General features: G+C 41.6%; 1 protein-coding gene across 5 annotated transcripts in view; it reads right to left on the minus strand.

Annotated features, from left to right (window-relative positions):
* Positions 1 to 7429: 7429 nt before the first annotated feature.
* The window catches only part of LOC116697144 (bromodomain-containing protein 4), an 18331-nt gene continuing 2952 nt past the window's right edge, over positions 7430 to 22808 (minus strand). For 3 of the 5 annotated variants that reach the window (XM_032528474.1, XM_032528467.1, XM_032528484.1), the window contains 20 exons: positions 21284 to 21524; positions 21084 to 21176; positions 19797 to 19934; positions 19515 to 19647; positions 17968 to 18317; positions 17503 to 17874; positions 16907 to 17035; positions 15815 to 16036; positions 15401 to 15639; positions 15215 to 15315; positions 14482 to 14739; positions 13726 to 13824; positions 13218 to 13604; positions 12187 to 12813; positions 10577 to 10677; positions 10348 to 10468; positions 9651 to 9784; positions 9331 to 9521; positions 8726 to 8975; positions 7430 to 8626 (listed from right to left, as the gene is read on the minus strand). In XM_032528474.1, coding sequence (XP_032384365.1) covers positions 8558 to 8626; positions 8726 to 8975; positions 9331 to 9521; positions 9651 to 9784; positions 10348 to 10468; positions 10577 to 10677; positions 12187 to 12813; positions 13218 to 13604; positions 13726 to 13824; positions 14482 to 14739; positions 15215 to 15315; positions 15401 to 15639; positions 15815 to 16036; positions 16907 to 17035; positions 17503 to 17874; positions 17968 to 18317; positions 19515 to 19647; positions 19797 to 19934; positions 21084 to 21176; positions 21284 to 21412 — 4143 coding nt within the window. In that variant the 5' untranslated portion in view covers positions 21413 to 21524 and the 3' untranslated portion in view covers positions 7430 to 8557. The remainder of the gene's footprint in view (positions 8627 to 8725; positions 8976 to 9330; positions 9522 to 9650; positions 9785 to 10347; positions 10469 to 10576; positions 10678 to 12186; positions 12814 to 13217; positions 13605 to 13725; positions 13825 to 14481; positions 14740 to 15214; positions 15316 to 15400; positions 15640 to 15814; positions 16037 to 16906; positions 17036 to 17502; positions 17875 to 17967; positions 18318 to 19514; positions 19648 to 19796; positions 19935 to 21083; positions 21177 to 21283; positions 21525 to 22808) is intronic. The other 2 variants (XM_032528493.1, XM_032528500.1) reach the window with 2 other exon arrangements.

A 22808-nucleotide genomic window follows, 5' to 3' on the forward strand; every position in this document is an offset into this window, starting at 1 on the left:
TAATCATGTTGCAAGATATACAATTCAATTCCAAACCCTTTTTAGTCTGTCAGGCCTCATCACAACCAAAATCTGCCTCTACTACAGTACAATAAAGACAGTGAGAGCTGGAGAAACAACACCGCCAACCTCCAGCAACAATGGGCTGTTCATCTCGCGCTTTATTCAGAAGACGCTCGTGGCCCCCAGTTCACCACCCCAGTGAGAGGGCAGAATCCAGTCACAGAGACACATGTCAGAAACAATCTGAAGCTATCTGGTCATCTTGTTTTCCTTCCTTAGTTTGATACAGGACTACAGAGGATGAACATGTAGTTTACGATGAACTGTTTGCACTTCAGATCGCTGCAATGCAATGACCTTTGTGGAACTCCAGACAACTGTGTCATAATAAAAATGAGCAATTAGTAAATGGGAAAAGATAAGGAGGAAATAATAGGAAGATTGTACAGCAATCAGATTGGAGAGTGAAGAGTGAAAAGGCAGGGGTGAGGAAAAAGTGGATTTTTCCTGTTTACTCAATTGGTCCAGTATGTGGAGGTTAGCGTGCGATAGATGTGACAGCCGTGTTTGTTCAACATATACAATCTGCTTTCCTTATTAGGAGAGTTGTGTGTCACAGTGTGAGTGTTCCAGCGGTCATAGTTTCCACTTGGTTGTATCGAGGCTGCTCAATTTCCTCCCGGCGTCACAGACAGCTGCCCGGGGGCTGGGTTCATTGTTGCCATGTCAACGAGGATGCTGATTTCCCTCCGTGCCTTCCACACCTGCTTCTCACTGTATGACAAAACAAATCTTTCATGTTGGGGCATTGTAACCACCAGGCCAGGGTGAGAAGCAGGCCAGAGCAATATACTATGAAATCTAACGTTTTAAATTTGCAGTTATTGCACCATGAATTATATCGTATGCCAGTTATTTTTTGTATGAGTGAACATTCAACAGTGGGGTTTGTCTACCTATTGATCAATAAGATTCATTCAGAGGTGATGCAACATGGAGAAAATGATTGTGGCAATGTCTTTAATGTTTTGATATGGTTTTGTAATGATAACATTAAGGCCTGTCAAATCAGCAATTACAATGGGGAAATGTTGCAGCAAAAATGAGACAATTTCACTGTGTTGAGATGGTTCTGCACTTTTTCACATTGTTTCCTTTTTGTTTAACAGGAGGTATGTCTTGTGATAACAGTTTTGCTATCTCAGTGTCCCAAAAGTCATTGAAATGACGCTTGTGTCACAACAAAGATGTCATCTGTCGAGATCAGCCTTCGCAAAACTTGGAAAATGTGTAAGCTTGCTATGTGCGACACAGATAGACTTATGGATGAATTAAAAAGAATTAGACATAAGTTCTCTACAAATATACAGAACACAGGTTTTTTTTATAACGTTTTCATTATTTTGTCTGTATCAACGAGGGTAGGCTAAATAACAGAAACAATTCTCTGTATATTGCAATACAGTTCAACAGCACCATGAACTAGAGCCTCCAAAATTACCAAAAAGTTGAATCAACACATCTTTAAAAGTGAATATTGTTACAATATTTTGATTCGGTCACTTTTGTCAGCTGACTAAAATTACTACATACTACCCTCACCTAGCTAACTATTTCAACTAGGGATGGGCGATATGGAGATAATTAAATATCACGATATTTTTGACCAAATACCTTGCTCTCAATACTGCAACGATATTGTACTGTTGACTATTGGTTCTTTCACGAAATATTTACACAATGAGATTTTTGATAAATAATCATCAGTAATGTGGATACGATGACTAAGTGGGTAAAAACAAATAATAGAACAGTTACAACAGTCTGGTAAGTTCAGAAAAATGACATCACTTTATTGTAATTTAGCCTTTAAAACCAGGAAAAGACAACAATTACGCCAGATCACAATATTCAAAATCTAAGACGGCATCTAGTCTCATATCTCGATATCAATGTAATATCCATATATTGCCCTGCTCTAATTTCAACTTCTCCTATCCTATGATTATAACTAGCTACTGCTACTGCGACAATACATTTACATTTACTGCATCACATCAATTTTCAAACTAAATTTCCTTTTTTTTTTTTTCATGAGAGCTACTTCACAATCTTTCCAGTTGAGTCCCAGATGATGACGTTGATGTGATATGATTGGGAGGTGAACAACAGCTACTGGATGGACTGAGATTGGTTTGTCAAATGCTCTTTCCAAGCCTTTAAGCTTTTAATCAACCTTGTAGGAGATCCTAACCCCTGTAGGTTGGGACCAACTGCTCAATAACACACTGGTGCTATTTCAGCAACTAGGGCTTTACCATGAAAGAACAATGAAAAAAAAGAAGCAAAAAGTGTATTTAAAAAAAAAAAAAAAAGAGTGCTCTGTTACTAAAAAAGTCAAACCAGACAAAAGGAAGCTCTATTTTAGGACAGGAAAGGAGGAAAAGGAAATGTTCTGTGGATCCTAAGACAATGGAGGAAAAGCATAAGTGCTTCATAGTGATTTATCTTAGAGGACATTTCAACCAGTGTGGGGTAAAATGGCAAAAACAGAGAGGGAAGGCCCGGTCGACAACAATGTGCACCATAAAAAACATAAAGCTCCGTGAGCATGAGAGCAGGTTGCGTGTGAGCAGCTGAATGTGTCATCAAGTGTTTGTTTTTGTCAGACTTATGTGGGGTCTTGTGCAATGTGCTGAGGTCTCAATTGTGACTGTATGTGTTTGCGTGTGCGTAAATCACATATGGAGTTGGTTATTGTCATCTGGCATCGATTTTTTGGAAAGGCCTTGATGTCCCAATGATTGCCCTCATCACCGATTTCCACCCCCACTGCTCTTAATGCCATTAACGGGAAGACTGCAGCGGTTCTTACTCAACTTGAGTGTGGAGGCCATAAATGTGCAGTGCAAACTGCTGGCCTCCATCCTTCCCACTTACAACTACACACATTTTTCTCTTTTAAAAGAGGACATCACAGTACCCAAGAAATGGAACTCTGAGTCAGTGGCGGACCCAGGCTGTCTAAGGGGCAGAGGCGAAAAAATAAAAAGGGCACCAGCTACATGCCGTGGGGTACCACCAGTTTTCTAGCAGGTACAGCAACTTAGAGAGCACTTTATAAAGTTTTTTTCTACTTGAAGGACAACCTATTGCACTTTATCACGTTTTCTCCACTGGAAGTATACCCTATTGCCCTATATCAAATTTTCTCCATACTGGAATTACACCCTATATGGTACTTTATCATGTTTTCTCCACTGGAACTACACCTATTGCATATCATCACATTTTCTACATTGTAACTACACCCTATTGCACTTTATCATGTTTTGTCTACCATAGGGGCATCCAAGAGGGCAACTTTGCTGCAGGTTTTTCCAAACATGGATGCAGTAAAAAAAAAAACAGCTTTTGAAAATATTCAAATTAAAACAAGAATAAAAAATGGCTTCACAGTAGAATTGGTCACAACCAGTGCAATCACATGTTACCACTAACATGCAGGGTAGCATCACTACTTTGTTTTAAAGGTCCCATGGCATGAAAATGTCACTTTAAGAGGTTTTTTAACATTAATATGAGTTCCCCCAGCCTGCTTATGGTCCCCCAGTGGCTGGAAATGGTGATAGGCGTAAACCGAGCCCTGGGTATCATGCCTTTGAGAAAATGAAAGCTCAGATGGACCGATCTGGACTCTTGACCTCTCCTGTCTCTGCTTTGTACCCAAAACAGAGGGGGTCAAGAAAAAGTGCTTCTCTGCCTTTGTTAGAGGATCACATCACTGCTCCATGAACACTCATAAATTGTGAGTCGCCACATGCAGTAGTAACAAATGTTTCTCATTCCTTTCCTGCTATTCATTCCCCTCTCCGTCATCCCTCTGCCTGTCACGCTTTTCTCATGTCTCTGCACATTTCTCACTTCCTCATTTCATAAAGCACAAATGCTCCCAGGTTCCCTTTTCCTTGTAACATTTCTGAAAATCTCACTTTGCCGCAAAACTCTCCTTAGCATTTCCACATTTCTCATTGTCCTGTATTCTCATCTGGAGAAGGAAGAAGCAAGTCCAGCGTATCACCATCATGCCTTCTCTGTATGTTGGCCTTTTCTCATCCTCACCTGATAAATTCAGAGGCCGGCTTGGCAGTTTATTTAGTTTCACTGACCTCCTTCCTTTTGGAAATACAGTAGGTTTCTGTTGGATTGGAACAAGATAAATACTATGCAAAACCACAAAGGCGCTCATTTGAAAGTCAAAGACGAGGGACAGGAAACACTTTCTGCTTGCCGAACAAGAAAAAGAACAGCTGAACAGAGCAAATCCTCACAGCCAAGTGTTATCAGTGTACACCTTATCAGCCTGGCCAAGGCCACAGAAGACAGCTATGGATACAGTTTAAATAAACATTGTGCACAATATTGTTGGTGTGGGTGCCGAGGCTTCGGATATTTGATGCTTGAGTGTCGAGGCTTGTCCTGAAATGCAAAGCAGCGATGTCTAAACTTGCTTTGAAGCAGCTGAAGTCATGTGACCGACAAGGTTTTTGTTACTGCCTGCTGCTTCTTCTCAACTTGTGGCTGGTTGGAACTGGTCTTAACCACACCTCCGTAGCTCTGTTGTAAAAGTACATCGTCAGGGCGGCCTCTAGCTCACCCAGTAAGAGAGCATGCGACCCCATGTAGGTTGTCCTTTGTAGACGCCCAGGTTCGAGTCCCCCATCTCTCTCCCACCTTTCCTGTCACAATCTAATAAAGGGGGGAAAAATGCCACAAAAAAATAATCTTTAAAAAAGTACACTCTGCACAGGGGTCCAATTACAGAGTGAGTCCTTGAACACCTTTGGGTCTCACGAAATCTTGTGTCCTCTTTACTCTTCAGTTCACTTTGATTTCCTTTCTGCTTGCGTTTATTCTGTCATTATCACACTTTATTCTCGCATTGGAACAGAGCAGTGTGTCGCATTACTGGTAATAATTCTACATAAAGAGATATTAGTGTGGCTGTCTGACGCTGGAGAATCAGGAAAAGAAAATGTGGAATTGAAGAAGGGCTCAGGAGGCAGACGTCTGTGCGTAAAAGTCAGGAAACAGAGAACAAAAGTCACAGGGGAATTAACAAAGAGCAAATACGTTAAATATAATTAAAACAACACAGCCTCACAGCGAGCTGCTACAAACAACAACTCTCCCACTGTCTATGTGGCTATATATACCCCTCCTGGCCCCACCCTAACTGGACTAAACCACTGCATAGGAATTAGGTTAACCAGAGAGGGACATTTCCATTTCCACCTGATCCTAACAAGAGCAAAGCAAGCAATTGCGTGCCAATATTATTTCAAGGTGGGCTACTGTTCCTTAACCCTTTCCCGTAGGATGACTGCTATGATCCCCGACCATTAACTATAGCCTGCAGTATCTGGTCACACAGAAAGAGCGTTTAAAGACGTCTCTAAACTGCTCTGAGGAAGAGGAAGAGAGGACTAGGCCCTCCCCGACGCCTTCCTCTCACTCTTCACACAATCGCAATAAGGACACAACGCTCTAAGGAAAAATTGTGCTTGATCATACTGAAATTGTGTTTAATCTTAATCATGTTAACTTCCCTTGCTGTTGGTTTAAGCTGAGTTCTTCATAACCCAGAAAGAGATTTCTGTCTGCCTGGTTCACAGAGTGGGATTACAAAATTGCCAAGGCACTGCACAGACAAGAATAAGCCTTATTCTTTATTCCATATCTTATTAAATTAGAAATAAATCGAGTAACTGATGGCTCCACCCTGCGTCGGCCTGATGTGAAATGGTTTAGGTCATATAGGTACAGTACATTTAATGCGAATGCAATCTTTGACAAAAAAGGTTATTGTGCAACAGCAAAATATATTTACTCATTTTGATAAAGAAACGTGTGAGAAAAAACACAATTTAGTTTGGCTTTTTAGTTTTTGTATCTTCCTCCCCAACACCCATTTAATTACTGCATGATGTGTAACATGGACCTGTCTGCAACAGCTTTATTATTTTTTATCCTTAGATGTTCATGTTAAAACTTCCTATTGTTTGACTTACTGTATTCGCTTATTCTATTCCTGTGACGCACGTTAACTTAATATTTTAAAAAGAACTATGCAAACTACATTTTTCTTATCATTATTCGATTCTCAAGTATCTATATCGGTATTCGCCGGCCAACAAATATTTCCCTGTAGACCAGTTTAAGGAGTTGATTGTATTTAAAAGTATGCATGTACACACAGTACACAGTCAAAGGTGTATTTGATGTATTTAACTCCAAAGACATGGACTTTAGACTGTGGACAGGGGGGTTCCAATACTTCCGACTATATTGTATGTTGAGTGGCAGTGAAAGAGAGCTTAGACTCTACTTCTTTCTTCATAGCGCCCCCATTTGGCTGAAACTGGAATTGCAGCAGGGCTCACCATCTGGACCACAGAAATACAGTATGCGTGTAAAGAACGCTCACCGTGCAGGAGACAAAAACATATACAAGATTTTTTGAGATTTGTTTTTTTAAATATTATTTTAATACTTTTCTTAAAAAAAAGATGTTGTACTCCGTAATCTGAACAAGATGAATCTATTGACCTCAATGCCTCACTCGCCAACATACCAACAGGTTGATCTGGGTAAAATAAATCAAGAGAAAAATAGCAAAGGGAAAAGAAAACAAAATAAAAGTCAAAACAATCAAATATGAAAAGGGAAAAGAGATGAATGAAACAAAAAAAAAGTGAAGAGACAAAAAAAAAAAAAATAGCGATTATAGAATCGAAAAAACACTCACAGATCTCCGAGCCAACCTACGGAAACCGGGACAACCTCCCGCTTCCAGAAAAACACAATGGCACACAACATCCCAAAAACAGTTACCGTGGACGATGAAAACGTTTTAAAAATAAAAACTAAAAGACAGGAAGACAAACAAGAACCTATTACACAGTGTGTAGGAGCTGAGAGGAAGATCGTGGTGGACGAGATGGCAAAAAAAAAAAAAAAAAAGAGAGACTAAAAACATGTACATGATAAAAGGGAAAGAAATGATGGAAGTAATACAAGTTAAGTGCAGCTACAGAATGATGGGGCCTATTTAGTAGTGACATACAATGATTTATGGAACCGCTTTTTCAAACTATTACTGAGCATACGGCTGCATAACTTGAGATTTGAAAAGGGGATAAAAGAAAATAAAATCATAGCCTTTAATATAAAGTGAAAAGAAGATGCATTTTACATGTAAAAAAATGTGGATGAACTTTCAGCACTCAATAGATTGGTTTTGGCATAGAGTCGAAAAAACTAAACAAAAACAGAAAACGGTATGAGAGAGAGAATAAGACTGATGAAACAATTCTCTCAATAGAATCATAAAAAAAGTTGGATTTCTTTCTTTTTTTTTTTCTTCTTTACAGGAAATTCTACAAAACCAAACCCAGAGCTCAAGGATGAACAGAGACGAGCTTTGCTCCCCAAAATCCAAATTCCTCTCATGATCTTTTTCGTTGACTTTTCGTCGTATATAATATATATTCATGTATCTACTTATATATATATATAATATGTATAATTTGTAGGGTATGACTGTTAGTTTACAGGCCAGGGCGCTAAGGCAGAGGACACACTCTGAAACTTTTAAAATGCCATCGTTTCCTCCTCATCGCCCCCGGGTGTTCCAACAGAGCGAGAGTCGCTGAAGCCTCCACCTCTCCAATTAGCGACTGAAGAGAGAGAATTCGAAGGAAGTGAAGGGAGGAAAGATGTCTTAGAAAAGCGTGTGAATGTGGCCGGGGTGTTGCGTTCCCACTGTGTCCTGAGAAAACAACCGACTCTCGGATGACCGCTGAAAGGTGACAAACTAGACCACACCGGCCCACCCCTCTCAGTTAAAACCCAACTTAAAATTTAAAAAAAAGACGATATAAGGAGAGGAAAAAAAAAACAAAAAAAGTGATCTGTCCGTTTGAAATTTGTTCACCCGTTCCTTTTAAACCCTCTTCTCCTCTCTCAGACATTAGAGAATAAGGTTTTTTGTTAATTTCACGTAATTTCTTAAATTAAATCCTCCTCTTTTTTTTTTTTTTAAGTTTTTTTTTTTTTATAAATGTAAAAGTTCTGTCCACTCCTTTTTTTCTTCTTCTGCCTTCCTCGTTTCCCTCAAGGGAGCCGACTATCTCATTCTCCGTCGCCTGGGAGACCCAGAACCAACAACCATAAACACCAAGCCAGACACCAAAACGTATCTGAGGTTGGAGGAAAAGAGGGTTGCTTATTTAAATTTGACTCCCCCTCTCATTCACATGACACAAGCCAGCTGTTTCAACTACTGAGAGAAGGGACAGTTACTATTAGGTCTGTGTGTGTGTGTGTGTGTGTGTGTGTGTGTGTGTGTGTGTGTGTGTGTGAGCGACCATGTGTATCAGAGCATTGTGGTCTATATGCATGTTTGTAAATTTGTGTGTGTGTGTGTGGGTGTGTGTGGTGTTGTGTGTGTGTGTGGCTTCTTCTCCTGCTCCTATCATCTGCTTTTTCTATCTCAAAACAAATTCTCTTCAAAAATGGCCATCAGGTCGCTCTGGAAGTTGATGTCAATGGTGTCGGCCATCTGCAGAAGAGGAGAGAGAACAAGGGTTAAAGACCGTTCATGAAAATCAATACATTTTAATTTTAATTTTTTTTAAATTATAAACAGTTGTGTGCGTACCGCCTCTCTCCTGCGCCTCTCCTGCTCGCGGCGGCGTGCCATCTCCCTCTGGTCGAGTGTGTTCTGAGCAGCGGAGGAGGGCGGGGGTGGGGGCTGTGGCTGAGTGGGCGGGGCCTGTGGGGAGTGAGTGGGCGGGGTGGAAGCCGGAGGTGTGGGAGCAAGCGGGGACTGTTGCTCCTGGCGACGGCGGGCATCTTCTTGCACTCGACGAGGCTGCTCCACGGTGGGGGTGTCGTCATCGTCACGGTTACTATATAAAAAAAAAATGCAAGTAAGATGGCTGGCTGCAGCTGGTAAATAGCACGATGATAACAAAATATTATTAAACCCAACCATTGCTGCATTCTGCTGGGTTTTATTATTTTCTAGCAACATTCAAGTCTCTGAGTTGATTTTCATTCTGTACTGAAGTTTATGGAAAGCAATGGCTGCTTGGAAGGCAGGAAAAACGTATTTTTAAATATCTATGGTATTCTTTTAAGAAAATGGATGAAGGTCTAGAATACTAATTGCTATGCTTCTTAAATCTTTGATCATTTCTCATCAAGTCGCTGTAAGATAGTAACTTCTGCTTCCCAGATTACACACGGTTTCCTTCCACCTACCGTTGCTTTTCTTGCTCTCTCCGAGCCTGTTCGGCCTGTGCTTTCAGCTGTCTCTCTCTCTCCTCCTTCTCCCTGGCTGCCCGTCTGAACTGCTCGAAGCTGTCGCTGGAAGAGCGCACGGAGGAGGCCGGCGTGGACTGGGACCTCTGAGCCAGGCTGGCCCAGGAACCCATGTTCTTTAACTTCACATCCTGGGAGAAGTCAAAGAGAAGGGGTTAGAGAAAGACAGGATGAATGAAGGAAAGAAAAACAGACAAACCAGAAAGTGCAGTCGAATTGTGGCTAAGGACGTTAGTTTCTTATCTCGCACTCATACGCACCTGTGTCTTCTTGGGAGCAATAGGAGTTTTGGGCTCTTGCTTGATTTTGTTGTCTTTCTGCGAGCAGGGTGGTGCTGGGGAGTCTGGTAGGCGGGAACCGGGGCGAGAACCATCCATTGGCTTCAGGTCTAATCCTGAGGTAGACATAAACAAGGATTAACTATAAATATGTATTTTAAATCATGAAACAGGGAGTCTTAAATGGGGCTGCATAATAAATCTTTTTTTCATCATCAACTTGTTGAAAGACACACAGATGTTATTTTTTTTGGTGCCTTTTGTGTTCAGTTCAATGAAATAATGTTGAACATAATTTCCTTACAATTTATCTATTCAACAAGCAATTTGTTGTATTTAATCGCATATTTCCTCATATTGTGTCATAAGCAAGAATGCCTCCGGGAAGTGGCTATAGACACATTTGGAAGGAAGCATGTAAAAACTTTGTGAATGCTGAGTAACAAAAGGAGTGGCACGCTTATGACTACGGGCAGCTTTTCCACACATATCGCTTTTGTATTTGACGAAGAAGAGGAAGTGATATTCTGCGATTTAAGATTCTAACATATTCTGACACCTTGTTCAGCTCTGGGCACCAAAATGTGGGCAATTTATTTCTGCAACTTCTAAATAAATGGCACCGTCTTGGGCTTTAGATATGATGAATAATGAAGTAGACATAAACTCTTGTACTCACTATGTTTGCTGTCGTGTTTGTGTGTGTCTTGGCGCATGGCAGGGCTGAAGGGCGAGGGGGGCAGAACAGGCGACTGGGAAAGCTTTTCTTCTTTGACCGCCACCAGATTGGACCTCGGCTCCTACAGAGAGACACAGAACATTTACATACAAAGAATCTACATACATATTTTTATACATCTTTGTATACATTTACATACAAATAGTCTATTATCTCTCTCTCGACTCACATGTTTCTTGGTCTGTGAGGGTGACTGCTGTCCCATTGGATGGAACTGAGGCATCTGAGGAGAATGCATCATCAGGGGGGAAGGACTCTCACGCAGGACACCTAGAAACACAGGACAGGAAATATTGCAGAAAATTCCTCTATTCAACGCAAAATATAACTGCAAAAATAACTTAGAGCAGAAATGGGCGTGGCCTCAATCAAGTGACTCAGTTTGATTCAGTGAACACATGGGTGTAAAGATGTTTAATGTGGGTTGTATACTGCGGGAGTTATAGGCAACAACATGTTTGACGTCATTGTAGCGCCACCAAGTGGTCCACATGTGTAATATTTGGTAAGTCAGGTCGACTACCCATTGTATACATCTACCCTGTTAATTTCAAGTAATTCACTTTAGTGTAAGTGGTTAATCCAAACGTGGGTCCCATAGGCCAAGCCCACTTGAACCGATCATTACCCCACTGTAAGGACAGCCTCAGGAGTGGCCCTAGATGGTACCCATCAAATTTTGTAAAAATTGGATGAGCCGTTTTGTATTTGTAGTGCCCCCTAGTGGCCCATTTTCGTGAAATTTGTTTTAGGGTCTCAGTGGGTCATACCAAGGCAGTATCGCATTAAGCGTCAAACTAACTTTTTCAAACTCATCCTAGGCCGTGCAACAGATCTGCACAAAACCTGGTACGTAGCATCTCCAGATCGCTTCTTCGGCCGCAACAGAAAGTTATTCACAGAATTTTGCTACGTTAACGTATGCGCATTTGACGACCAAACACATATGATATATTGGCCAAATTAAGCATCATCAGCAAAAGACTGGGGAGCAGTAGTTTTGTCTAAAAACTCAATGCATTTAAATGGGAAGTTTCCTATAACAATATCTCTGCCACAGTAAATGCTATAAACACCAAACCTGTGTCGACTGTTTGGCATGCTGCCCGGAGGCTCTGTACCAAATTTGGTAAAGATAGGCCATTAGGGGGCGCTATAATCAACGTAGACCATTTTGGCGTAACGCTTTGGGTTCCGCTTTCACAAGCTCCCCGGTTCGCCTGCATGGGGACGACTGGCACGATGAGGCTTGGACCCCGATCATAACTGCTTGCAGTTCTAGTTATTATTTGTTGTCTGTCGTGCCTGTTCCGTGAGTTGGAATAAGATAGATACGTAAAACTTGCGGGGATAACTGGAAATGGTGTGCATGTGCTTCTATAGAAATATGAACCCAATTGGCCACACGGTGGCGCTGCAATGAAAGTTTCAAAATGCAAACTATGAAAGGCCACGCCCCCAGCACCTTAAGTCCGATTGACTTGAAATTTCTCACACAGGTGCAGCTTAATGTGCTCTATAATAAAAGCCTCAACGCTCATTAAAGGTCCGCCTAGAAAAGTTTTCCACCATTTTGAATTTTTTGAAAAACACATTTTTGAGATTCCCTCCTCCTGTATAAAACATGTCCATATCTCAATTCATTTTCAAGTTATTGACCAATGAACTTCAAAAGGGGCGTGGCTCTGGACATAAATTAAAACAACTCTTCCTTTAATCATTTTGGGGGGGTCCAGACCCTCAGTTTGGAAACCACTGCCTTAAGTGTAGAGATGTTACCTGTCGGGAAAGGCTCTGCTTTGCTCCGTGGTGATGGCTGTTGTTGATGTTGCTGATGTTGCGGCATCTGTTGTACCTTCTGCTGCAGGGCCACCCCCTTCTGGTGCTGCGACGTTGACGTATGTGTATGTGGGAAAGGCTGGCGCATGTGCGCGTGACCTGAGCTGTGTCTCTGTGTCAGGGCGGGAATGGCTGTTGTCACAGCCTGCATGTGCATCGGCGGCATCAGCTGAGGGGCGCCGTGCGCCGGCGTATGTGTGTGCGCGTGTAGCGTCTGTGGTTGAGGCTGCGCGGTGGGTCGAGCTTGGAGCGACTGCAAGAAGCTGTGAACTTGACTGAGGGGTGGGGTTTGTGAACTGATGGGTGTCGGCTCTTCGTCGTCCTCCAGCAGGGCCTGGGGAGGTTGTGCAGAAAGGGTACCCAAAATGCCGTGTGATGTGGGTGAAGGAACACGGGGGCGAGGGACAGGCTGGGGGAGAGCAAGTGGAAGTGAGGGTTGAAGCTTGAGTGAGGAGGATGGAGGTAAGGAGGGGAGCGAGGATGGGGGGGGCAAGGAGGGTTTTGGAGGAAGTGGCGCTGCTCGGTTGCTAGGTCTTGATGGTTGCTGGGGAAGAGCGTTATGGATCGCTGCAAAAAACAATTAGAGAGGGATGGGGGAAAGAACAAGACAATAAGTTTTTTTTTCCATGTAAGACAAAAAACCTGCTGTTGCAGATTAAATAAAAAAAAATTCTGGGATGAAATATTAATACAAAATATTTGTGCTGAACAATGAATCTTATGATCATAATTCTTTAAGTGTTTACCAAACATAAAATGCCAAATATTTGCTTTTTTTTTTAGCTTCTCTGATGTATAAAACAAAGCAGTCCATAAATTACAATTTCAAAAAATGTAAATTACTGTTACCATGAGAGGTCCTTAAGCACACACACACACACACACACACACACACACACACACACACACACACACACACACACACACACACACACGGCCGTTTCTATGTACACAGATGCAAGAGTACGTACCTGGTGAAGGTATGATGGGATGTTGGTTTAGGAAAGGGAGCGTCTCAGCGGGCGTCTGGCCAGTGGGTGGGTTTGCGTTGAAGAGGCCAGACACGACGGTGGCACCGGCAGTAGTAATGGTTGGATTGGGTTGCGCCAGGTGAGGGTTCATAAATTGAGCCAGAGGATCGAATCCAGAACCCATTAGCTGTGAGGAGTCCAGGGACTGGACAGGAGGAGGGGGGACAAATGGTGGTTTGGACTGGACCACTTGAGGCTGAGTCTGGGGCTGGGGCTGAGGTTGAGGTTGAAGAGCGGCGGGACCCCCACCGGTACTGACGGACAGGTTCTGCAGCCTCTTGGTGTCTTTGTTAGTGAGGATCTTCTTCTGCAGCTTGGGAACCAGCCCTAGTAGACAAAAGTAGTGTAATATATAACAAGGAAATTCGGGGGAAGCTCATATGCTGAAGAACTACAGCTAATGTTTCTCAAAAAAAGATCTGCTGACAACATTGTGCGTGTATGTTACCATTGTCAGAGTCTTCACTGTCAGAGGAGTCGCTGCTGCCTGATGATGAGGATTCCGTCTTCACCTTTGTCACATTTGTCATTTCCAGAGGCTTCTCTACTGCAACCAAACACACCAAAAACATTCAGAAACTGGCAGACAGTTTCAGTCTCACTTGTGTGAACACGAGACCTTTAGCCAGTATGAAGAAGAAGAAAGTCAAGTCTTACTCAAGTTAATAAACAGTTAAACAAACAGTGACTCTGACTGAATTCACTAAAATGAATAAGTTAATGCAGTGAGCTAATAATTAATAATGTTTTAAATTATCATCATAGTGTATATTGCCACATAGCAAACATGTTAAATTACATCAATCAAACGGTTCCAGTGTTGTTCATGACATGGCAGCAAGTGTGTTAATCTAAAACTACCACATTGTTTTTTATTACAGTAAATTTGTTTAGAATCACTTGATTGGAAAACAGAAATCAGAATGAGTCCACTGAAAGTCAATAAATGATAATATTGAATAAATATCCCTTAACTGTATTTGACAGTATTCAGTGTTGTCTTTAAGCTCTAAAACAGGATAAACTAATCCTGAGACCGTCTGTTGTCATGAAGGAGTGTCACTGCCCAACGATTACACAACATTTCGTTATGAGTGGTAGAACAAGACCTTCATGTTCAAGTGCAATGACTCAAGTGAGAATTGTTGGATTCAAGTCGCATGACAATTCTTTAAATGAAATTTGGAGCACCCAAACAGCCTACCTGATGGCTTTTTCTTTTTCTTGAGGCAGCTGGAAACGTATTTCTCCAACTCTCTCAACGTGGAGGGCTTCAGAGTCTCAAAGTCAATCTCGATCTCGTCCGGGTTGGAGTTCTTCAGCGAGGGCTCACGCGTTTGAATTATGTGCACGACACGGCCCAATTTGTCACCGGGCAACTTGTTGATGTCCAGGCTCAGCTGGCGCTTCTCCTCGTACGACATCGGCTCACACTTCTCGCTGGACATGCCTCCAAATACATCTGGGGAGGAGAGCATATTAGCAGGTTGATACTGGGCCATTGTTCAAGACACAGACAGTTTTTAATCGACATTTTTAATCACGATTAAGATTTTGGTTACTAGTGATCACAAAAGCCGATTCATAAAAAACAAACAAAAAAAAAACCTATATAAACAATTATTTTTTTACATAACTTATTGCAGGTAAACTCTTATTCTGTCTTGAGTTCCAACTGGAAATTGACAGTTCAAATGGCAAAAGAATTAAGGGAAATTTCACAGTTCAAGTTTATTTTTTTTTTTTTTGCGTTTGATTTCTTTCACTGGTGTTTTCTAAGTTCAAAAACTTAATAATAATAATAATAATGAGTAATCATGTTACATAATCATGATTTCAATATTAACCAAAATAATCGTGATTCAGATTTTTTCCCATAATGAAGCAGCCCTATTTTAAACTTAAAAATATGCTCAAAATATCTTTCATATACATACCCAATTCCTCCTCTGCTTCCAGGGAGGCCGAGGGGACGAGAGGGGTTGGCCCCGGTGGAGGAGGCACAACTGGGCGACTGTTTTTAACTCCTTCTTTCTTCCTGTGATTGACAAATGATTAGATTAGATTGGCTCCAGTCAACGCAGCTACAATAACCTCACTTATCTCAACTCTGTAATACCTACCCAGGCTTTTTCCTTTCCTTCTTAACGATTGGCTCCTTGCTGCTCTTGTTTTTCTTAGAAGTCTGAAGCACCACAGAAGGAGGGGCCTCTGCATGTTCCTCGGCTACCATCTTCTTCTTGTGCTTTTCTTTTTTCTTCTCCTTCTCCCTTTCCTTCTCCTTCTTCTCCCTCTCTTTCTTCTTGGGCTTGATGGCTGGGGGCTGGGAGAGTGCTGCCAGCTGTTCATGGACAGCTTTAAGCTAGACGACACAAACACACACAGTGGTGGTCTTAGGAGACGAAAAAGACAGCATCCTGCACATTTCCTTCTCCGAGTCTCAGCATCCACCCACATTCAGTAAAGCTGCTCTGCGTGGCCCACCCACCTGTTGTGTCTCATAAGCCTCCCTCCCCCTTCATTTTCCATCCTCTAACCTGTTCCTGTAACTCAGCCAATCGGTGTTGCCGTTCATGGTCTGAATCTCCTCCAGAGGACTCGGATTCAGAGGAACTGGAGCTGTCGTCTTCCGAAGCAGCAGGAGGAGGTGGGGCTTGTCGAGTGGAGGGGGCAGGGTGGAGGGCCGATGACGGGGTGGGAACAGGGGCGGGCTCCTCTGGCTCATCAGGCATTTTGGCAAAACGCATCTCAAACACGTCCTGTTAGGATGGAGGACGGCATGAGAAACTTTTAACTCCACTTGAACTGCAAACCAATAGGTAGATAAGTTTAACACGGGTATAATAAACAAGACTATTGGGAAGGTGGATCTAGAATGGAACTAGGTAACAATGGCCAAACATTTACACAACACGGACACCTGAATATTCCATCCATAGGCAATCCTAGATTGAATCAGTTTCAAGGCCTTTATTATTTTAGAATACTGTGGTGCTGAAAGGATGCATTTTCCTGAGAAGGACTTTGCTTAATCATGTACACAAAATATTTATATATTTATGTATGTATGTATGTATGTATGTATGCATATGCGTCAGCGTGACAGTATGTGAACGGAAACACATTGAACATTTAATAGTAAAAATTATATTTTTTATTCCATAACATAAGAATATACAATTCTTTTCATTTTTATAGCCTATTGTGACCAACTCTGCCTGTTTGGTTAGTGTTTGTTAGGTGTTCATACAGTATAATAGTGTTATCAATGGTCCTCATTTTTTATTATGAAAATAGTTTAACAAAGTTGCCAGGGGAAAAATGCTACCTCCATCCCGATCAATCAGGAGGATTGTGTCTGTCTTACACACTTGCACTAATGTCTGTTCAAAATAATTAAAAAACAAAACTATCCTTAAAAACAAAACAAATTCTGCTGTGCCAAACTCGCACTCAACTGTGATTCCTACACCGGGGTATGAACTGGACCATTACACCCCTAATATACAATGCACATACAGCGGGAGGAACGGGGTCGAGGGGCCCCCTAGTAGGTTAATCTGGCCCTGGTCATATAGTGTATATGATATTTATTATGGACTGCTTGACATTTATGAACGGTGGATTACCTGTAAATTGCGCGCCATGCCAACCACATCATGGTCTGGGGGATTGTACTTGTAACAGTTGGAGAACATCAACCGGACGTCTGCTGCAAATTCTTGAGCGTCTCTGTACTGCCTGTTGTCCAGCTTTTTCTGAAGGAGAGAAACAAATGGACCACCATGATCAAAACCTATTTTTTTTAAAGCTGAATTTCCACCTGAATAATACCTTTGTACCAACTAAACTCTACCTATAAAAAAAATATTGAAAGATGACAAGTACCTAATAAGGTAATCCAAATAAAGGTTTAATCAGACAATAAATATTGTTTACCTCTTTTAGACATTACTTTTTCTCATCTTCCTACGGATCATTTTTACTGCATTTTAGGTTAAGTACTTGTGTGGGTAACTAATTTGTCAAATACTACATGTTTGTCAGGTTGGGATTAGGGTTTTGTTACCACACATAGTCCAGGGTTTTTCCTAACATTAGGAGGCTTAGGTGCAGATGAATGAATGTAAAATCATGGACGAATATGGACACCTAGGTTTTCCACAAATCAGGGAAAAAAACCTGTGATCTACTACATTTTGGTCACTGATCCTACTAAAATCACCTTGATGTTGCTGAGATCCATGGGGTGCTTGATGATGTCGTGGTAGTCGTGGAGGCCTAGAGCTTTTGCATCAACGGGCTTGTAGAAGGGCCAGGCATATGCTACGTGTTTCTTAGACAGCATCTCTCTGACGAGACGTGAGCAGAAACGCAACTGCTCCTGACGCTTCGGCGTAACCGTCCCTGCTGCCTCCAAACTGCCTCCCAGATGATGCTGAGAATCCGGCTGCGACGTGTCTTTTTTGGGCGTCTTGGATGGGCGAATGCTCTCTCGCCGCTGCCGAATCTCAGCAGAGACAGGAGATGATTCGCTGAGCTGGTCATTGGCAGTGGGTGTGGTGGTGTCTGCTTTCCTCTTCTGGCTCTTCCTTTGCTGTTGGAACATCAAGGATCAGAGGTTAGAAAAATGACAACATCAGCTTGTGAGGAATTCATTTTTTAATAATGGCTACTAACTTCTCCTTACCTTTATGAGGGCGGGGGAGCTCTGCAGCATCGGGGCGGGATGGAGGCCTGGGTGCGTTGGGGCTGGAGGGGGAACAGAGGTCATGCCCTGGGCCAGGACGTCAGCCGTTGAGAGAGGAAACGGAGGTCCCAGATGGGGTGCGTGGGAAGTGGGAGTAAGAGGCACGCGTGGGGGCTGAGGCTGGGCCAGGGGCAGATTCAGAGGCTGGGCCAGGGACAGGACGGGAGGGCCTTGAGAGGTGGGTGGGGCACGGGTCTGCGGGGTGGTTGAAGGGGATGAGAAGCTCTGTGTGTGTGGGGTGGTGGAGGGGGAGGATGAGTCTTGGCCTGAATCGGACTTGGAGATCAGACCTGGAAGGAAAGAAGAATATAAACACAAGAAGATCACAAAGATTAAATAAAGGATAAAACACTAAGAATTGTATAAAATCCATTTCCACAAAAAGAAATTATTACACATTACACAAATCTTATTAATTTTCAGCTCCTACTATGTGAGCCCCATCTGTGTGTAAAATAGAGTTTTTCCTGCATTCCTCTACAACATGTAATGCTAGACAGCTAATCACAAGCATAAGCATGTTGCATGCTTATTGGCTCACTGACGTGGTATTGAGGTATTGAAATTTGGTATTGAATGAATTGGTATTTTGCGGTACTCGATAAAAAGGAGGCAATTCGGTCAGTGCCAAAAAATGTATTACTTAAACCTGTTGGAAGGAAACTACTTTAAACCTGTTGGAAGGATTGTGAAATGTCCAACAATGGCGCAACAGGCCTGTAGCAATCGAGATTTGATTTTTTTTTTTTTTTTTTTTTCTTTCCTTTTAAAAGATATTTTTTGGGCATTTTTGCCTATTTTTGACAGGACAGCTGAACATTTCAAAGGGGAGAGAGAAGGGGAATGACATGTAGCAACAGGCCGCAGGTCAGAGTCTAACCCGGGCCACCTGCGTCAAGGAGTAAACCTCTATATATATATATATATATATACGGCCTTTTACCAACTGGGCTATCTGGCTGCAAAATTTGATTTAAAAATACTTGTTTCATGCTAGGTGTAGCTGATGAAGAGGGCAAACTAGAACAGACAAGAACAAGATAAGAACTATACACACAAGCTTGGCTGGTTAGATTTGTAACACAATCACAACCTGTCATAATATCTTAACACCTTTGCTGTTAAAAGGAAAGCTCTTGAGGCCAAAAAAAATTGAAATTGTTTAACTTTCACCGACAGTCCATGTTATATCCCAGGGTTCAACGTTAAGGTACATTTTAGTGGCCCCTATACAAAAATATATATTGTCATAAAATGTCAAAGCCTCATTAGCACCAACTCAATTCTTGATTGGCCAAAGGAACATACAAAACAAATCATTCAACAAGCATTTTCAGACGGGGGCAAGAGAATGATAACATAATTTATGATCAATGATGCCCAAACTGACAAGCGCGTTGTTATAGCTACTTGGCCGACATGCCGTTTTATTTGCCTCGGGCCATCAAGCAACCCTTATAGTTGAACCCTGCATCCTAAACTCATACCAGGCTCCCGTCTGCCCCCTCGGCGCCCCTTGGTGACAACAGCAATCTCCTTCTCCTCCTGGGGCATCTGTGTGATCTTCTGGAAAAAGACCTTTTCCAAGGCCTCCGCCATTAGGACAATATCATCCCCAGGCTAAACATACAAACACAACACATGCACACATTTAGATTGCATAAGCTCTTTGTGTGCAGATGCTTGCCCTGAATAGCATAATTTGTCACCTGCAATTTTAAGTTCAGGAAAGTCACATGTGACTAGAACTTATGTGGACAATGGCTGACCTTGTTGTAGATGTAGCAGTTAGTGAACATTGTGTTGAAGTCTTGGATACACTCGTGGGCATTCCAGTAGTAGTGGTTCTCCAAACGCTTTTTTATCGTGCCCATGTCCATAGGTATCTTGATGATCTTGTAGTAGTCCTTAAGTGAGACGGAGAGCAGTGAGAAAGTATTTGATTAGTATCTTGTCTAAACAATAGTAAATGATGAATGTGAGAAAAGACAAGGTATGTGTATGCCTTTTTTTTAAACTCTCATTCTCTGTCACCAGTTCAAAATGTCAAATGTGTAATTTGTCTCTTGTGGCACACGTTAGAGGTGCAGTAGCCTGGCAACTAGTCTGTATTTCTCTTGTCATCATGCATAAAAAGACCAAAATCAACAATGAAAGTACTGTTTGTGTAGCCAAGACCTGATACAGTTCATTATGGTGCTATAGACATTCATTTTTGTTTTAAAAAAATAAAAATAAAATAAAGAATCTACGGGGCACACCATTACACTGGCTGACATTTTAATTAATTAATTTATTCATTAATTAAGTCTACAGATGTAGTCATGCTGACAAAACTTACTAGTGCATCAAATCTAGGAATGAAAACAGTCACCAACAAATACAATAGTTACTGTTTGAGTAGCATTTGCTAAAAACTACAGTGCCTAGTTGTTTTATGAATGTCTCTAGCCTTTTCAAGTATTGTATTTGTAAATGGGCTTGGGGTTGAGACCTACACACATGCTGGAGAAATTGGAAAATATTGAGAGACGCATATTTGTTTTGGTCTTTTCCTGGGATTTGTTGACAACAAAAATGTAAAATATTTAAATATCCTTTAATAGGCTAATACAGCATATTAAGCATAATATAAATCTGTCTATAGTGCTGTTTTGGATGTAATTTTACTTTCACATTCTTCCTCTGAAAAGCCAAACTCTGCAGCAATGACAAGGGACCACAGGGAGAATTCGCTGTTGTGCTGGTAACAGCAAAAGGAGAATCAAATAAATAAACAATAGAGACTAACTGCAGCGAGTGCAGGTATTACACTTCCATGTATTTTTCAACTAGTTTCTCCTTTTTGACTGTGACAGCTACAAGACCACAGAAGAACAACTACATTCTTTCCAGTGAAGAAGTCATGTCAGCTGTCACAATGCACTAACTGAGGAGGCAAGTCTGAAAGAAAATGCAGCTTTTTCTGCAGAATAAAGAAAAAAAGATATTGCAGCTACTTTGATGCAATCAAGTGTTCTGGATTTTGATTACAGGCACACAAACACATGACTCACAGGTAAACCAAGTTTGATGGCATCAACAGGAGCTTGGAAGGGCCATGCAAAGTGGTGTTTCCACAATGTCTTCAACACATCTTTTAGCAGGTACTGAAAAAGAGCAAAATCATAAAAGAAAAATGAAAAATCAAACGCATTTAGATCCATACCCCAGCCAAAGTTACCATTTACGAATACACAAACCGAAACCTCCGTACCTGTAGCTGGTTGGTCTGCCGTTTGGGTCTGGAGGGGTTCCATGCTTCAGGTGGTGGAGGGTTGAAGGCGAGAGGCGGTGGGGCGGAGGGAGGGTTCTGGCTGCTGCCAGCCTCCAGTCCGTCTCCCATTGCAGAGGTGGGTTGCAGTGACTGAGCCGACGGTTTGAGCAGATATGACCTGGCAGGGGCAGGTGGGACCGGGGGGACCCCCCTCAGGCCATTACAGTCCTCGGTCGACTCTCTGGAAGAACAGTCATCCAAAGCATCATCACCACTGGCACTACCACTGTTACTACTACAGTGCTCGTTAGTGAAGCCAACTCTGATTAAATTTCTCAAGATATAAACCACAGTCAGCCTCGTTATCACAACTCAAGCCTGAAAACAACCCACTATCACGTTGACCCAATATCAAACCGTTTCCTTCATGCGTTCTCTGTGTCAGTGCCTGGGTAATATTGTCTTACATTTTGGATACCGTAATGTTGTGATCTGACACAATTTTTGTCTTTTCCTGGTTTTAAAGGCACGCAGTAAAATGTCAATTTCTGAACTGACCAGACTTAATAGCTTTTGCATAATTTGGCTTTACCCACTTAGTTATTGTATTCACATTATTTGTGATTATTTATCAAAACTCTCAAACTCTCATTATTGTGTGAAAGCACCAATAGTCAACCCTACAATATTGCCCCCCCCCCCCCACACACATACACACACACACAACGCACACCGTCTCATCTTTCTGTCAAGTTACACTATTCTTTTCACAACATTAGGCAAAATAGGGAAACATCCATTGATGTTGAATTATAATTTTTCTGATTCCTAATGGTTAGTGTTTATTTTAATGTAGGCTGATAGCTTTAAAACAATAACATCTACCATCCCAATTCTACGCCAAATCAATCAAATGACTTGAGCTCTCAGTTACAGTTGTCAGAAAAAAAACATTTGAAACAGCTAAAACAATTTCAACACTTAAACACCAACTACAATGCAGATGAACAAATGTATCTACATAAGTAAGAAGCAGTTTTTATTATATTCAGTACAGTGCTAGTAGTATCAGCATGTTGTCCATCTGGTATCGGCAATTAATTCCATGTTTGGAACTTCACTCCGATCAAAATATTAGAACCATTTTAAACACTGGACCGGACACAAGGCAGAATCTACGTTGTAGGTACTACTGCAGTGAACATCTGTATGTGAAAGTGAAAGGGCACTTTACTCATCAAGTACACTTTAACATGCAATTACAGAGCTAGATAAAACCTTCAATTTATTTACAAAAAGACAGTTACTTGCAGCAGTAACACCGATCTATTGAATAGTAATAGATTAGAATATTACAATTGACAGTTAATGTTATGCAGTTCTGTATTGTAGAGAATCAATTTACGTTGGTCTTATGTGGTGCATGCTAGGGCTGCATAATATATTGTTTTTTATTGTCATTGTGATATAAACTGACGCAATAAATACTCGCAAAAAGCTGTGACATGTGCAAAAGACAGAGAGA

The sequence above is a fragment of the Etheostoma spectabile genome, chromosome 2, assembly GCF_008692095.1.
Source record: "Etheostoma spectabile isolate EspeVRDwgs_2016 chromosome 2, UIUC_Espe_1.0, whole genome shotgun sequence".
In the NCBI taxonomy this organism is placed as follows: Eukaryota; Metazoa; Chordata; class Actinopteri; order Perciformes; family Percidae; genus Etheostoma; species Etheostoma spectabile.